Source organism: Mus pahari, chromosome X (assembly GCF_900095145.1).
Source record: "Mus pahari chromosome X, PAHARI_EIJ_v1.1, whole genome shotgun sequence".
Classification (NCBI taxonomy): domain Eukaryota; kingdom Metazoa; phylum Chordata; class Mammalia; order Rodentia; family Muridae; genus Mus; species Mus pahari.
The window spans coordinates 115,057,296-115,071,624 of record NC_034613.1 but is presented as its reverse complement, the minus strand read 5'-3'; the positions used below and the strand labels follow the sequence as shown (position 1 = coordinate 115,071,624).

Sequence of the window (14,329 nt, the reverse complement as noted above, 5' to 3'; positions counted from 1 at the left end):
CACAGTGTAATGTAGCCAAAACAGATCAGGGAATGCAAAGTTCCCTGCCTTTGTAGCAACAAGTACCAGAGTCTCGAGGCTTCAGACTCTAGTTGGCTTCCCGTATAGCAGTGGTGCAATGTGAAAGAGCTCCCTGGGCGCTTCGCTGGTAGAAACTTCAGGACGCAGTAAAAACAGGAAGTTGGTTTGCTCTGCCCACCTCTAGGGCCCTCCTCCCAATGCTCTATGGGATGAAACTTCCTGTAAGGGATTCCATCTTGTAACTGATGTTTGAAGCCTGCAGTCATCTTTCTCGGCAGCTCTCTTCAGTTTTTCAGCTCTAGACCACGCAAAAGCACACAAGAAGGACATTCGTGACTAGGAACTTGAGGACCTATTATGGGTGAGTGAGTTGCTTGGCATGATGCGTTTGCCCAGATTTTCTTAGGGCAGAAGTGATGCTGCCCCTTTGTCTTCTCATATGGCACTTAGGTGACCTCTCTAGGCAGGAACAGGGTGGAGTCGGAGTGGCAGACCCCCCCCCCCAAGCTGTCTAGTTTACCTCATCCAGAAGACAAAGATCAAATGAGTATTGAGGTGATTGTCATGTTTCTTCGATGGAAAGCCTCCATTCTTGTGGCTTTAACTGAAGTGAGGTGCCATCCCCGCCACCTCCTACCCCCGTCTCCACCCCTGTTTGAAAAGACAGACTTGATTGAACTTTGGATCATTTTAGGCCTAGGATCTGAGAAGTAGGAAATATGATCTAGAGTATGTTTCGGTGGAAATTAATATTCTTTGGATTCATACTAGCATTAAAGGAGCAGGGAAGCAAACATTAACATTGCATCTACTGAGTCATTCAGAACACTGCGTTATCCTTGTAGAAGTTTGTAGATACTTGCTTTATGGCCTGTCATATGAACTGTTATGAAATGTTTCACTTGTGTGTGAGTTTCCACCTCAATTAAGTACATTTGTTATATAATGTATGTACAATATCTAAAATCATATCTATATTGTACATAAAAGACATCTCAGAATGTTCTTGAATTCCTGGGCTAAAGTGATCATTTTTGCTTTACCAGCCCCCAAGTATTTAGGACTACAGGCATGTGATACCATGCCTGCTTTGTTTCTCATATTTTTAAACATTCCTCATGCAAATGAACTGTTGTCTGATACATTTATCTGTTATTTAATGAGATATATTGAAATTTCATCCAAATTGTATATTTGTCCACTTATTTTTTCCCTCCAATCCTCTTTCTTTATATTAAGATATGCATGCAAATACAGATTTGAAAACTTTACTCTTGCTTAATTGAAACTTTTATCACTGGAATGTCCTTTCCTCTACTACTTCCTCTCTGTCCCCTTCCTCTCCTGTTTGAGACAATGTTTCTTGTAGCCTCATCTGATCTTGAGCTTTTGATGTAGGCAAGGGTGACCTTGAATTTGTGACTCTTCTGCCTTTACCTCCTGAATGCTGGGATTACGAAAGAGCATCATCTAGTCTGTGCTGTGCTGGCCATGGAACCTAGAATCTTGTGCATGTGAGGGAGGAGATACACCCCCACCCCATGGAACTTCTTTATTTAAAATGTGCTGTTTCTTTTCCAGTAAAAACCTGCAGTTGCGGAGTACAAAAATGATCTATATTTTGTTATTTTACAAATATTATAGTTGTATATATAATTATTGCTGACCATTGCTATTCTATTGTGTAGTGGAGCGTTAGAAATTGGCACTGGAGAGATGGCTCAGTGGTTAAGAACACTTGCAAAGCAATCATGGGAAATGGTGTTTTAGCCTTAACCTTCATGTAGCAAGACAGGCTTCCTGCAAGCAACTCTGATGCTGAGGGATCAGATTCTCCTTTCAGGCCTCTGTACATGCATAGAAGTGCCTGCACACACGTGTGAATGTATCCACATAGACAGACAGATACAAACAAACACAGTATGGGTGTACATGAACACACAAATCCTAAAATAATATTAGAAGTTATTCCTCCTGTCTTAATGGATAACCTATATTGTACACATGAATTATTATTTATTCATCTCCCTTTCTCCAGCTTCTAACCTCTGGTAATCACATCATACCCTCTATTTCTCTGAGTTCAATCTGCAAGTGTCCACATATACATGAGCATATTTTGCCTTTTTTTAAAAATTTATTGATAATTGAATTTTATGTGTTTAAAAGAACATTTGACAGAATCCTTTCTTTTATTTGTTCTCAGATGGGATCTCACCTTGTAGGCCAGGCTGGCCTTGAACTCCCTAAGTAGCTAAAGCTGGCCTTACATTCCTGATTCTCCTGCTTCAGCCTCCCAAGTGGTGAATTTCAGACATGTTCTACCATATCTAGCTGATGGAATGGTTTTTATGTAATCAGGCACTTTCTGCCTTCAATTTGGAATATTTAACCTATTTTTTTGCTTAAATCATAGGTTAATTTGGTCCAAATACACTATTTTGCTACACATTTGTTTTTTATGTGTCCTCAGACAATACTTGGACATTGCAACATTATGGTAATATTTACCCTCACCTGATTTGACATGCATTTTCATTATATATAAGATATGTTTACCACATGCCCTTTAATATTTTACCCTCTCTTTTTCTACTCTTCATTGTAATATATATCCAAGATATACATATATGTCCCAGAAAATTACAGTATTACATAATACGTACTCAGATTTGACTACAAATTTATCAGTGTCATTGACTTTCCTTTACTGCACAGATGATTGTCTGTGGACCAGTTGACCTTGAACATGTGTCAATCATTTTCTCTGTCTTCTAGGGGCTGGTATTATGTGTGTGCTTTCAGACCCCACAGGGATGTTTTATTTTAAACACTCATTCATTCCTTCACTTACTGTATGCATGTGGGTGCATGTTTGGAGGTAGCAGGACAACTTGAGGAAAACAGTTCCTTTCCCCTAACAATGTGGGTCTATAGAATTGAACCCCAGCTTTCAGGATAGGTGGCAAGCCATTTACATGCTAAGCCATCTCCCCAGCCTATTTCTGTTATAGTTTAACTTTTTAAGATTTATTTTATTTTATGTTACGTGTGTTTTGCTTTCATGTATGAACATGCACCATGTGTATGCTTGGTGGCTAAGGTGGTCAGGAGAAGACATTGGATCCTCTGGAACTGGAATTACAGATGGTGACAAACCACCATGTTTGTTCTGGGAACTGAACTACTGTTCAACACAAGAGTATCAAGTTCTCTAAAGTGTCGAGCCATCTCTTTTTCTCAATGCACACTTTTCTTCTATTAATATTTTCTATTTGAACATGGTGCTTTTTTAAAAAAAAATAAAATTTGGAAACTTCGCAACTAGATCTGTTAAATATGCTTACCATATTTCCTCTAATTTCTTTCCTTCTCTTTTTCTAGTCTTCAGGATAATATATGAGCAAGATATGACCTATATATTTTGTTCTGCTTTATGTTATCTCTTGTCTAGTTCTTCTTTCAGTCAGGGAGTTTGCCTTTGATCTTTGAACCATAAAAACAACTTCCAATATAATTTTTTTACTATTCTTCAAACAGAAGATAGAGTGAAGATTGAGGAATGAAAGATATGTCTCAAATCACTCAGGCTATTAAGGGCAAGACGGTTAGTAACATCACAGACCAATTATTCAACCCAAACTTTTACCCCTGTATTTTCTCCTCAGCTGTGAATGTTCCCTGCTTCTCATATCCCAAGAAGTGGAAGCACAGTGAAATACTTTATTTCTACACTGCTCACAGATTTATTTATTTTGGGGATGGTTAAAATAATGACTTTCATTAGCCATTATATTTTTTCCACGATCTTTTTTTTATTGTTCCTTGTTGTATTGATTTTAATTTAAGGGCGCAGTTCTGAAACTAATCCATTTCGAAGAAGAATGAGATGCAGTCGTATTTTCCGACGGAGATTTCTCAACTCAACTGACCACATCAGTGATACAATGCATACTTCATATTATCAGCAGTCAGATGGGGAGCCAGCAATGAGTAATTCTCACATGCATACCCAAAGATAGTAAGTAACCAGTCAGAATGGCTGAAATATACCAGCTAGTGAAATCCACATAACACTGTGCTTAAATACGTTGTTTACATCTTCAAGTGGTTGAGCATCCTTTTGGTAACACTGGTACAAGTGGGGCAAATGGTCTATTGAAGGATTTCTAAGTATCTAGAGACTATTTTTTCCCTTCATTTTCCACAGCACTCCATATGGCATTCCATCCCGTCATCAGAGAGTCAATGTACATAAATGGAACCAAATGCATGTTAACATGGAGGGAGGGTCAAAACCTCCAGAGAGAAAATTGGAGAAGAACAAACAAGATGATACTTCAGAGAACTGGTTCAAGGTCACAGTAAGTGCTGCAGCAAAATGTATCTAATATTTAAAAGAAGGATTAGGAGGACTTGTGTTTCACTTGTGTAGAGTCATCACACACTTTTCTGGGTGCAGAGAAGTTGACATAGGAGCCCACATGCTAGATCAATTAAGGAAGAAATGAGAGAAGGGATATAAAGAGAACAGGGTCACTGTAGGGAGAAGACAGTGGGTTGTGTATAAGCAAAGGAAGAAATCAATGCTAAGAAGATATAACAACTCTATATTAGAAGGCTGTTTTGCTAAAACTGCATGTGTGTATTGGGGGAGGTTGTTGTTGCAATGTCTTTGGGGTTCTTGTTAAAAAAGCTAGGTCTGCTGTAGGTAAGGTCTTTTATTATAGCTTTTTAAGTGAAATTATGTGCCTTAGTCATGGTTTCTATTCCTGCACAAACATCATGACCAAGAAGCAAGTTGGGGAGGAAAGGGTTTATTTGGCTTACATTTCCATACTGCTGTTGATCACCAAAGGATACAGGACTGGAACTCAAGCAGGTCAGAAAGCAGGAGCTGATGCAGAAGCCATGGAGGGATGTTCTTTANTGGCTTGCCTCCCCTGGCTTGCTCAGCCTGCTTTCTTATAGAAACCAAGACTACCAGCCCAGAGATGGTCCCACCCACAAGGGGCCTCTCCCCCTTGATCACTAATTGAGAAAATGCCCCAAAGCTGGATCTCATGGGGGCATTTTCCCAACTAAAGCTCCTTTCTCTGTGATAACTCCAGCTGTGTCAAGTTGACACAAAGCTAGCCAGTACATTATGTTTATAATCTAAAATCTCAGGAAAATAATATGAAGTAAATTAATTCATTAAAGTTTTAAAAAGAAAGTCAATTTAAATATCTGGATTATCAAAGGCAACCACCCGGATGAAAGGACAGGCAATTCGGGAAATCTACAGGTGATGTAAAAGAAATAATGAAATTTGTTCAATCTTTAGATATTGTTTTAAAGCTTGAAAAGGTATGTTTGGGTCTTCTTATTTTTATGGGTTTCTAAAAGGAAAATTTGCAGATAATAAATCACATACATTTAAAGTATATGAGTTAACAATACTTGGCCACACATGTCTGAAACCTTTATCCCAGTCAACATGCCTGTCAAACACATCAAGCATCCGTGTCTCCCTTTATAATTAATTGTTCTATTTTATTCTTCCCTCTCTGTGCCCTGGCATTTTTAAGCAACTCTTGGTTAGTTTTCTGCCACAATAGATTTGTTTACATTTTCTAGATGTTTACGTAAACAGACTCACAGAGTATGTTATGGGCTGAGCATTATTATCTGATTAAGTCAAACTTTCAATTCCAGTTTGCCAATGTTTCTTATGTTCTTTATTCATGTTTGACTCTAGATTCCCTTTGGCATAAAATATGATAAGAAGTGGCTGCTGAATTTGATCCAGAGCCAGTGCAGCATCCCTTTCACTCCAGTGCAGGTAAGAGAGACATAAAGGAGGACAAGCAGAAACTGGACAGATGAGGGACTCTGCTAAACATAACAGTTGCCTGCATATTCTATTTATCTCGCCCTTATCCTTGCAGTTTCACTATGAAAAGATGCAGGCCCATTTTTTTGTTGATAATCCCAACGTTGCCTTTATGCTGAAGGCTATCAGTGACAAGATTCGAGATGAGACTGATAATAAGGTATGTGTCAAGAGTGTCACTGAATACTTGTGAGCCAGGGGGCAATATTGTTTATGATCCTGAGGCTTCTTGGTTCTCGGTGTCAACACAGACTCTCATGGGTTCACTGCAGATATCAATCTTCATCAGCCCATGTGATGAACCCCACTCAGTGACAGAGCTGAAGTCAGAAAAGATGGATCACACAAAGGTAATATAAACGGAAGATCACTTGTATACCCACAGCTGGACCTATCCCTTTCTTCCCATCTTTTTATCACTTCAGCCTCAGAGTCACAGAACTCCATCTGTGATTCTGCAGCTGAATACAAACCAACAATGTGCTACTTCTCAGCAAGTTCTTAACCGGCGGAGACTTCCCTTTGACCAAGGTATGAAAGGTTCGCGCTGGTGTGGAAATTTATGAATTATAAATCCAGGAAGGGTTGGTACTGGCGCTGTACCAGTGGGGTGCCTCTCAGTCTTCTGATTACCTGTTCTTGCCTCCTGAAGATTTGATGACCCGTCCTACTGACTTGGCACAACTTCCTAGAAGGTATATGGCTCCTTCATTGAGTATCCATAAAGAGGATATGACCCAGGTAATAGCTTCTATACTTGTTGCTGTTTTTGAGAATAAGACTGGAGATATTAGCTAGTAGTTAGATTGGTCTCAAATATTCCCTGTAGTATCATGAACTTTATTTTTACCTCTCATCGCTTTTGCCCTTGAACCAGAGTTAAGACAAATCCTATCAGCTGTTTCGCTTGCTTGATTCTATGGCAATGGCCCCTACTATTGACAACCTGAATGCCTATAAAAATGAGATGAGGCATAATACTGAGATCTTTCTTTTTCATTTTAAATTATTTTCATTTATTTACATTCCAGTCATTGCCCCCTCACTCAGTTCCCCCTCCCACAGTTCCTCTGAGAGAAAGTGGAAGTGAATATCGGTGTTGACAGCAGGCAGGGGAGTGGAGTGGAATTACTGATAATGGAGCAAGGGAAAGAGCTGAGAGCTTAAACCTCTTCTGCTTCACTTCTCTTAATCCATGCATTTATTCCCATAATTACAGGTGAATTCTGAAGGGGAGATGCCCAAGGAGCAAGCCCCGGATCCAGAAAAGCTATGTGCAGACCAAAGCTCTCTGAGTACTACCACGCCGGATAAGTCCAGTAACATAAAGTCAGTGTATCTGCAAGAGGAGTAGTTCTGGTCCTCTTGGAGGATCACAGACTTCACCCCTCTCTGCCCGTTTCTTCAGCTGTTCCCACAACCTCCATTCCGTCTGACCCTCCCATCCTTTCATTTTGTCAGGGGTGCAATTCCTATGTCTGAACACTTAGTCTGTTCCAGAAAGATGCACCCCTCCTCTAGCCTAACTGGAGCGCCCCCTTTCTTACTCCTGTGAAGTCCCTTCATTTATCCCAGGCTGCCCCAAAAGTTCTTTCATGCTAGGATGAGGTCAGGAGTTCTGGATGATGGTAACATTACTTGCTCTGGGCTACTGTTGGAGGCTCATCTCTCTGTGGAGGGAAACATGGATTCTCTGACTCAAAGATGTAGAAGTGGGCCAATGTCAGGGAGCAGAGGGCTTCCTGGAGCGGGAGGGTCATGAGAGAAAGAGGCCTCCTTCTTTCCTTTCTTTTTTATATACCTACCCTGCTCATAATCCTACCAAATGTAAAAGAGGATCCCTGCATAGCCTGAAAGAAGTGAATTAATTCCTTAGATTAGACCCCAACTCAGACATACACAAGTAGAAAGGGACCTCCAGGAAAGAACATAGTGACCATAAGAGACACCTGCTTCTGGGGAATGTCTTCATCCCTCAAACCCCTTCATTGTTCCCAGAGTAAGTCTAAGATAGGAAAATAAAAATGAGCTTGTATTCAGTGGTACCCAATACTGTAAAGTCTTGCTTTCTTTCTTACTTTGGGTCCCTGGAGCAGCCTAGTGCAAGTGGACTGCTGCAAAGGAGCCCTTTTAACTGCAGCCTGAGTCTGAATGGAGAACTGCCTGCTGGTCTAAAGGGCAAGTGGAAGAAAGCTGTGTACTACATTTCCCTGAATCAGATGTTAGATTCAGATTTGAAAGAGTGGCTTCAAAGATGCACTGCCTGATAGAAAGCTTTTAGCTGAGCCTCACCATGTGGGTCATATCCCGCTGGTAGCCCCTCTCAGCACGGAGAAAGATAGAGAGTACTATCATCTCTCATTCTTGTGTGGCTTTGTCTTTGTCCATTGCCTCCACTCTCTTATGTTTCGCTGACATCTCCCTCATCTCCCTTCATTCCCTTTCCATCACCATCTCCCTGACTTCAAATACTGAATCCTGAACCATGCTATATCCTTTAAGGAGGGACAAGAGTCCTTGGACCCTGGCTCCTCCAACGTGGCTTCTTGTGCTGTGATCCTGGAGAAAGGGAGTAGAGCAGTGCCCCTATATTTATATGCCAATAGATGGATGAATGCATAAAAAGTCAATATATTAACCGCCCCAAAATCTAACTTATATATTAATGGGAGGGATGTTGTGTAATGTTGTATACACATATATACTGCATAATTTTTAATAAGGCTACTTTTTTTTGGTAGTTCAATTCTGGAATTGTTCCCCAAGTTACTAATCCTGGTAAGTGTGTTCCTTGATCATTGATTTCTTTAACTGGGACTGACATTGCATCCAATCTTCTCTGAAAGCTATTAGGTCTTGCTCAAGTTAAACTTTCTGTAGCTGTCCCTAAAGCTTCAAAGGGGCAGGGAGAAGTGATTCAGATTCACAGGGGAGCTTGCCAAAGGCAAGCCATGATCCCAGCGACATTTCAAAGGCTCCTGTAAACCTGTCCCTTTCCCTCTCCATCATCCAGCATCACCTTCCAGCCATGCATTGACTCTTTTGCCTCCCACAGGATGGGCAGGAATCACGTAAACCAACTCTCTGTGGCCCTGAAGATCACAAGACCTTACCAACTTGCAAGGTGAGAAGAGAGGTTTTAATTTGTGTGTAAGAATGGGTCAACACCTACATCCTGTTCACTTTTATTTCAGGGAAGCTTTTTTGGATCAGAATCCATAAAGACAATGGTCCTACAGTTCCTGCAGCAGTAAGTCCCTCTGGGAATCAGACAAAAGGGAGCAATGAGGGGTGGGGGTGAGGTTACAAAATGATAGATCTAGTTGATAAAACTATGAAATCTTATTCAGAGCCCAAACCAATGAGATCATCCCACTCTATCACCTCTCCCAAAAGGTATTATTTCATCTATGACAATGGAGATCGGCAGGGACTTCTCAATGCTTATCATGCTGAGGCTTGCTTCTCATTGACCATCCCTTTCAGTTCCGTTGACTTATCCATGTGAGTAGCACATTCCACTCAAACTCTAACCCAGAGCACTGCACTCTGTTCTCTAGCAGATACAGGTGGTCCCTTGGAACCGTCACACTGGCTGCCACCACAACTGTTTCCTCCTTTTCTCCTAGGAACAGCTTGTGCGAGTACTTCAAGTTTAGCAGAAATATGAAGATTCTCAAGGATCCTTGTAAGTGTGTGGTGGACAAGACTGAGCAGGATAAAGGGGGATAGGAGGCACAATCACAGATGCCAGAGGTTAAGGTTCCTGTTGTTGCCCTCCCCGTCCCTGTCACATTCTCTTGACTTCAAACATATAGCTGTCTGTTCCTGGACCCTTTAGCTTATGACTCTGACTGGGAAATGCTGTATGTGCAAAGCATGTGCAACTCCAAGGGCACAAATCTTTGTCTCCTTTACAGATATGCGGAGGCAGCTGCTGAAGCACAAGAAATGTGACATTATTCACTTCCTTCGTACATTGCCCAAAACTCAACACGACCTCACCTCCTTCATGGTGGATATATGTTTGCAGACAGTAAGCACCTGCTCCTTCCCTGGGACACATCACATCCCCAGAAAAATGGTGGTGAGTAGAAAGTTATGCAGGACCCTGAGCCCCTCTGTGCCTTCTTCCCTTTCAGGAAACGATGCTCTGCTTCTCTGTTTGTGGGTTGTTCAAGGAAGGTGAGTGCTTGTANAATCCTCTCTCCAGATCCCTTCTTGCTTCCTGACCTGGATGTGCATCTCTGAGAGCTCCCCCAGCTCCTCTCCTTGTGTGCCTTCCTGGGTGCTCTCCTGCCCGCTGACCGTCCTGGTCTGATGGAGGTCTGTGCTTGTCTGCAGCACAGCTCCTGGGTGAGGGAGAGCACATGGGCTGCAGGGTTTGTTGGCTCTCATTCCAGATCCTTACTCTGTGACTTTGGGCCAGTTGCTTAGCCTCTGCATTTCCCCGTTTGCAAATGGTGCTAATGACCCTCCACCCCAGACAAATCCCAGCCCAAGTGAACATTGGAAGTTATTTTTCACAGGGTCCAGAATGTGTCAGGAGACCCATCAATATGAGTGGATTATTCCCCTTGTTGCCTGCCCCCTTTCCACCACAGCCCCTTGACTCCAAGTTAAGTGGTCCTGGGCCCTTTCAGCATAAGGCCCTGACTGAGGAATGTTTTGTGAGGATGCAAAACGTGTGTAACTGTAGTAAGGATGTTTTATTTTTTCCTCTTCTCAAAGTGGACGACAACACTCAAGGGTGTATGCATGCCTTCACTCGGATTTTTGTTGCTACCCGTGGCAACAGTTCAGAGTAAGTGCTAGTTGTAAATGGGCACTCTCACTCCATTGTAAGGCCATCAATATGACAATGTGGTGGTGCAGTTCTTAGGGGGTGTTATTACCAATACTGTGGAAGGTCAACAGGTATATTCAAGGAGTAGGGCTAGTATAGTGGTTAACAGTGTACACTTTGGGGTCAGACCATCAGGCTCTTTCTTGCTTTAATACTCACTTGTTTTAAGAATTTGTTCAAGTCATATTACCCATTTATAGCTGTTTTCTAAAGATGTTGATCATATTGTCCATTCTTTTTACCTGATAAAAGGCCAGATGAGAACTTAAAACCATTGTCTCATTCTACCCTGCCCCCATTCAGGTTTTCCAAGACAGGGTTTCTCTGTAAGCCCTGGTTGGCCTGGAACTCCTCTGTAGACCAAGCTGGCCTTGAACTCAGAGATCCAAAAGCTTGTGTCTCCTGAGTGCTGTGATTAAAAGTGTGTGCCACCACCACCAGGCTAAACCATTCTTTAATTAAAGCTTAACCTGCCATTCTAGTAGTGTAGACAGTCTCCAATAGTGTACTCACTCTCTGGGGGCATTATAGATAACCAGGGGAAAAGAACTGGGATGTTTGAAAAGAGTGATAGTATGACAGTTGTTGGGAAGTACAGTTTTGTCTGTTCTTCCATCAAACTCCAGACTCTGTATCATTAATGACAAGCTGTCTGTGACTAATGTCCATGAGGTTCCCAGTGCCTCCACCCCTGTGGCCACGTCTTCTACCAGTTATTTGCCTTCCTTCTCTCAAGATCAACAGGAGATGGTGCCAACACTCTGTGCCCAGTCTGGGGTGAATGTTGACAGGTCTCAAAAGTGAGTGTTGTGTGTATATGATAATGTGGTGTAAGGTTGGTATAGGAGAGTGAGTTATGGGAACATACAGCCTTTGCTTCTTCTTTATTTCATTTCATTTACTACCTTACTGAACAGTTTCTTCTCAGTGAACAGTAAGCTAACTGATCATTTAAAATAGCTATTTGATCATTCCCTGAAATCCACAAACCTTGTTAATTGAATGGGAACCATTTGGGTTTTCAGGAATTTGCACATATTATAGCAGAAGGGTCATTTTGCTGAATAGTTGGAAATCTATGTAGAGCCATGTTTCTGTCACATAGATGCCTTTGAGTTTGTTATCAGTGCTCTCTTTTCTTGTTGGATGATCCCTGTTCATCTTCTATCACAGATGCCTTCATGATGACCAGTGGAATTACAACAGAGCTATACAAAGCCTTGCCTTGCTCAAGGTGACACTTGGGAATTCGTCAAGTGAGGAAAGGCCAGGTGGCCTGGAAGTGGTGCTAGTGTTCTTGTATCTGCTGACCTCCTGATTGTCTTCTGTATCCCCTCCAGGTAAAGGACACAATCTCAGAGGATAAGTTCACACAGACAGATCCAAGATCCTAAGAAGAAATTCCTAGGTGTCACTATCTTATTTCTTCAAACCTCTGCTGAGATTTTGTTCTAATAGAAACATGTAAACAAACTGTGATGTCTAGTTTCATCCTGGAAGCCAAAGCCTATCTGGTAGAGACCCAAATTGATCTGTGTATTTGTCACATATTTAAGGATCCATGCTTCTATATTTTCTTTTATTATAAGTTTTATTATTTTTGTTGAGCATTCCCCATTTTTATAATATATTCTGGTCACTCTCACCCCTCACCCTGTCACATATCCTTTCTACCCTGTTCACCCTCCCTCTTCCTTATAAGTCCTTGTCTCATACTTGTATTGTTTTGCATTTTGACCCACTGAGGATAAACAGGGCCACCTATGTGACCATGTGTTTGGAACTATCCATTGAGGTACCTGTGGGTACATAATTAAAGATAGTGACTATCTTTCCCCTAGAATCCTTCAGTAGCCAATACTTTAGCAGAGAGGGATAGAACCCTCACTCTGTGGTTGACTAATGAAAGCCTTAGTCTTGTGCCGGCCCAGTGGAGGCAATCTCACTTGCTGTAAGATTGCAATAATTGTATCATGCTCAGAAGATACTATTGATGTTGCTGGTTATGTTAAATCCCCTCAACATCCACTGGAGGAAGCTTGTATTATGAAAATGAGTTCTCCAAGGTAGGACTGCTGTACATACTAAAGTCTTAGACTCAACCATAGGGTACAGTCCTGCTACTGTAGGCTGTATAGTTTCATATATTGAACATCCTTTCTACCCCTGTTAAAACTGAGTCCTATGTGCCTAAAGTATTAATCAAGTATTTCATGCAGATAATATTATTTTATTAGCTGTAAACATTTATTCACAATTAAAAGTAGCATAATTGGTAGGAGATATTATTAAAGGACACATAAAAGCCTCTGACAAAAGACAGTCCCCATATATATGATTGTCTTACTATAGCAATCCTTGGTATGAACAAATAAGAGTAAGGAAACTGTTACTGACTTTGTATTTATATTGAAAGCAGTAATATCCAGGAAACTTAGGAAAATATGTTCAAATAAAAGTACAAAAGTTGCCACAAACATTGAGATAATTTAGAAAAGAAAAATAAAGATATTACTTTAAGAAAAAGGAACATTTGTGTTTATATATATGCCTACATAAGTGCGTATATGTATTTGGATGCATTTAGTTGTCTAAAGCTTTTTAAAAAATATACTGCAGTTTAGGTGGTTTAAAGCTACAGAATTTTGTTTTCTTATAATCTAGAGGTCATAAATCCAAAACCAAAGTGTTAAAAAGACCATATATACCTTGTAAGATTTTCTTTTCAAAATTTTTAATTGGCATAAAATTATTAGGTTTTACTATAACATTTACACAGTGTTTACTAGACAATCCTCTCCCCACTACTCCACTCACTTGGACATTCTCCTACCCCCAGTGATCTCAGTTTTGTTTCTTTGTCAAAAGTATTTTATCGTGCTCTACCTCTTCTTCAATATTGTTTTCCCCTCTCATGGTCCCATTTCCAGTGTGATGGGTGATGGTTTATACACACACACACACACACACACACACACACACACACACACACACACACACATCAAAAGCTATGACTCCCTTATGAAAGAGAAACATACAGTATTTGTCTATTTGAGTCTGACTTATTTCATTTAATGATCTCCAGTTGCATTCATTTTACTGTAAATGTCAAGCTCTTTTAAATATCCAATTATGTTGTCTATGAATTGGGATAATCTGACTTCTTCCTTTCATATTTTTATCCCCTTTATATTTTTCTCTTGCCTTCTTCCTCTAGCTAAGACTTCAAGAAATATATTGCATTAAAAGTGTAGAGAGTAGGTACCATGTATTCTTCCAAATTTTATAGTAAATATTGTTTTACCTCATTCAGTTATTCAGTTTAATGTGGGTTATAGGTTTGACATTAATAGTATTTATTGTTTTGATTAATGTTTTGTCTATTCCAAATGATTTCAGGACATTTTTTTGTAGCTTTATGTCAGCTAGTGTGCAATATTTTACTATACCAGTTTCAGGAGACTAATAGATTTTCTCATCTCATCTGTCTCTGTCTCTGTCTGTCTCTGTCTCTCTGTCTCTCTGTCTCTGTCTCTGTCTCTGTCTCTCTCTCTCTCTCTCTCTCTATATATATATATATATATATA

At 40.6% G+C, this 14,329-nt stretch overlaps 1 protein-coding gene across 1 annotated transcript; it reads left to right on the top strand.

Annotated features, from left to right (window-relative positions):
• Positions 1 to 227: 227 nt before the first annotated feature.
• On the top strand, positions 228 to 13,272 carry Nxf3 (nuclear RNA export factor 3). Its single transcript, XM_021188588.1, has 19 exons — positions 228 to 382; positions 3,871 to 4,042; positions 4,232 to 4,385; positions 5,762 to 5,845; positions 5,952 to 6,056; positions 6,322 to 6,427; positions 6,549 to 6,637; positions 7,116 to 7,225; positions 8,638 to 8,674; positions 8,952 to 9,020; positions 9,091 to 9,146; positions 9,293 to 9,400; positions 9,526 to 9,584; positions 9,817 to 9,932; positions 10,039 to 10,081; positions 10,628 to 10,700; positions 11,369 to 11,542; positions 11,916 to 11,976; positions 12,083 to 13,272. Exons 1-19 carry the CDS (start codon positions 379 to 381, stop codon positions 12,134 to 12,136), a joined length of 1,674 nt encoding a protein of 557 aa, XP_021044247.1. The 5' UTR covers positions 228 to 378; the 3' UTR covers positions 12,137 to 13,272.
• Positions 13,273 to 14,329: the final 1,057 nt, after the last annotated feature.

Coding starts and splice junctions, on each gene's coding strand:
- Nxf3 (XM_021188588.1), top strand. Junction 7,226..8,637: donor GATAAGTCCAGTAACATAAA/GTCAGTGTATCT, acceptor TTTTTTTGGTAG/TTCAATTCTGGAATTGTTCC. Junction 9,147..9,292: donor GTCCTACAGTTCCTGCAGCA/GTAAGTCCCTCT, acceptor CTCTCCCAAAAG/GTATTATTTCATCTATGACA.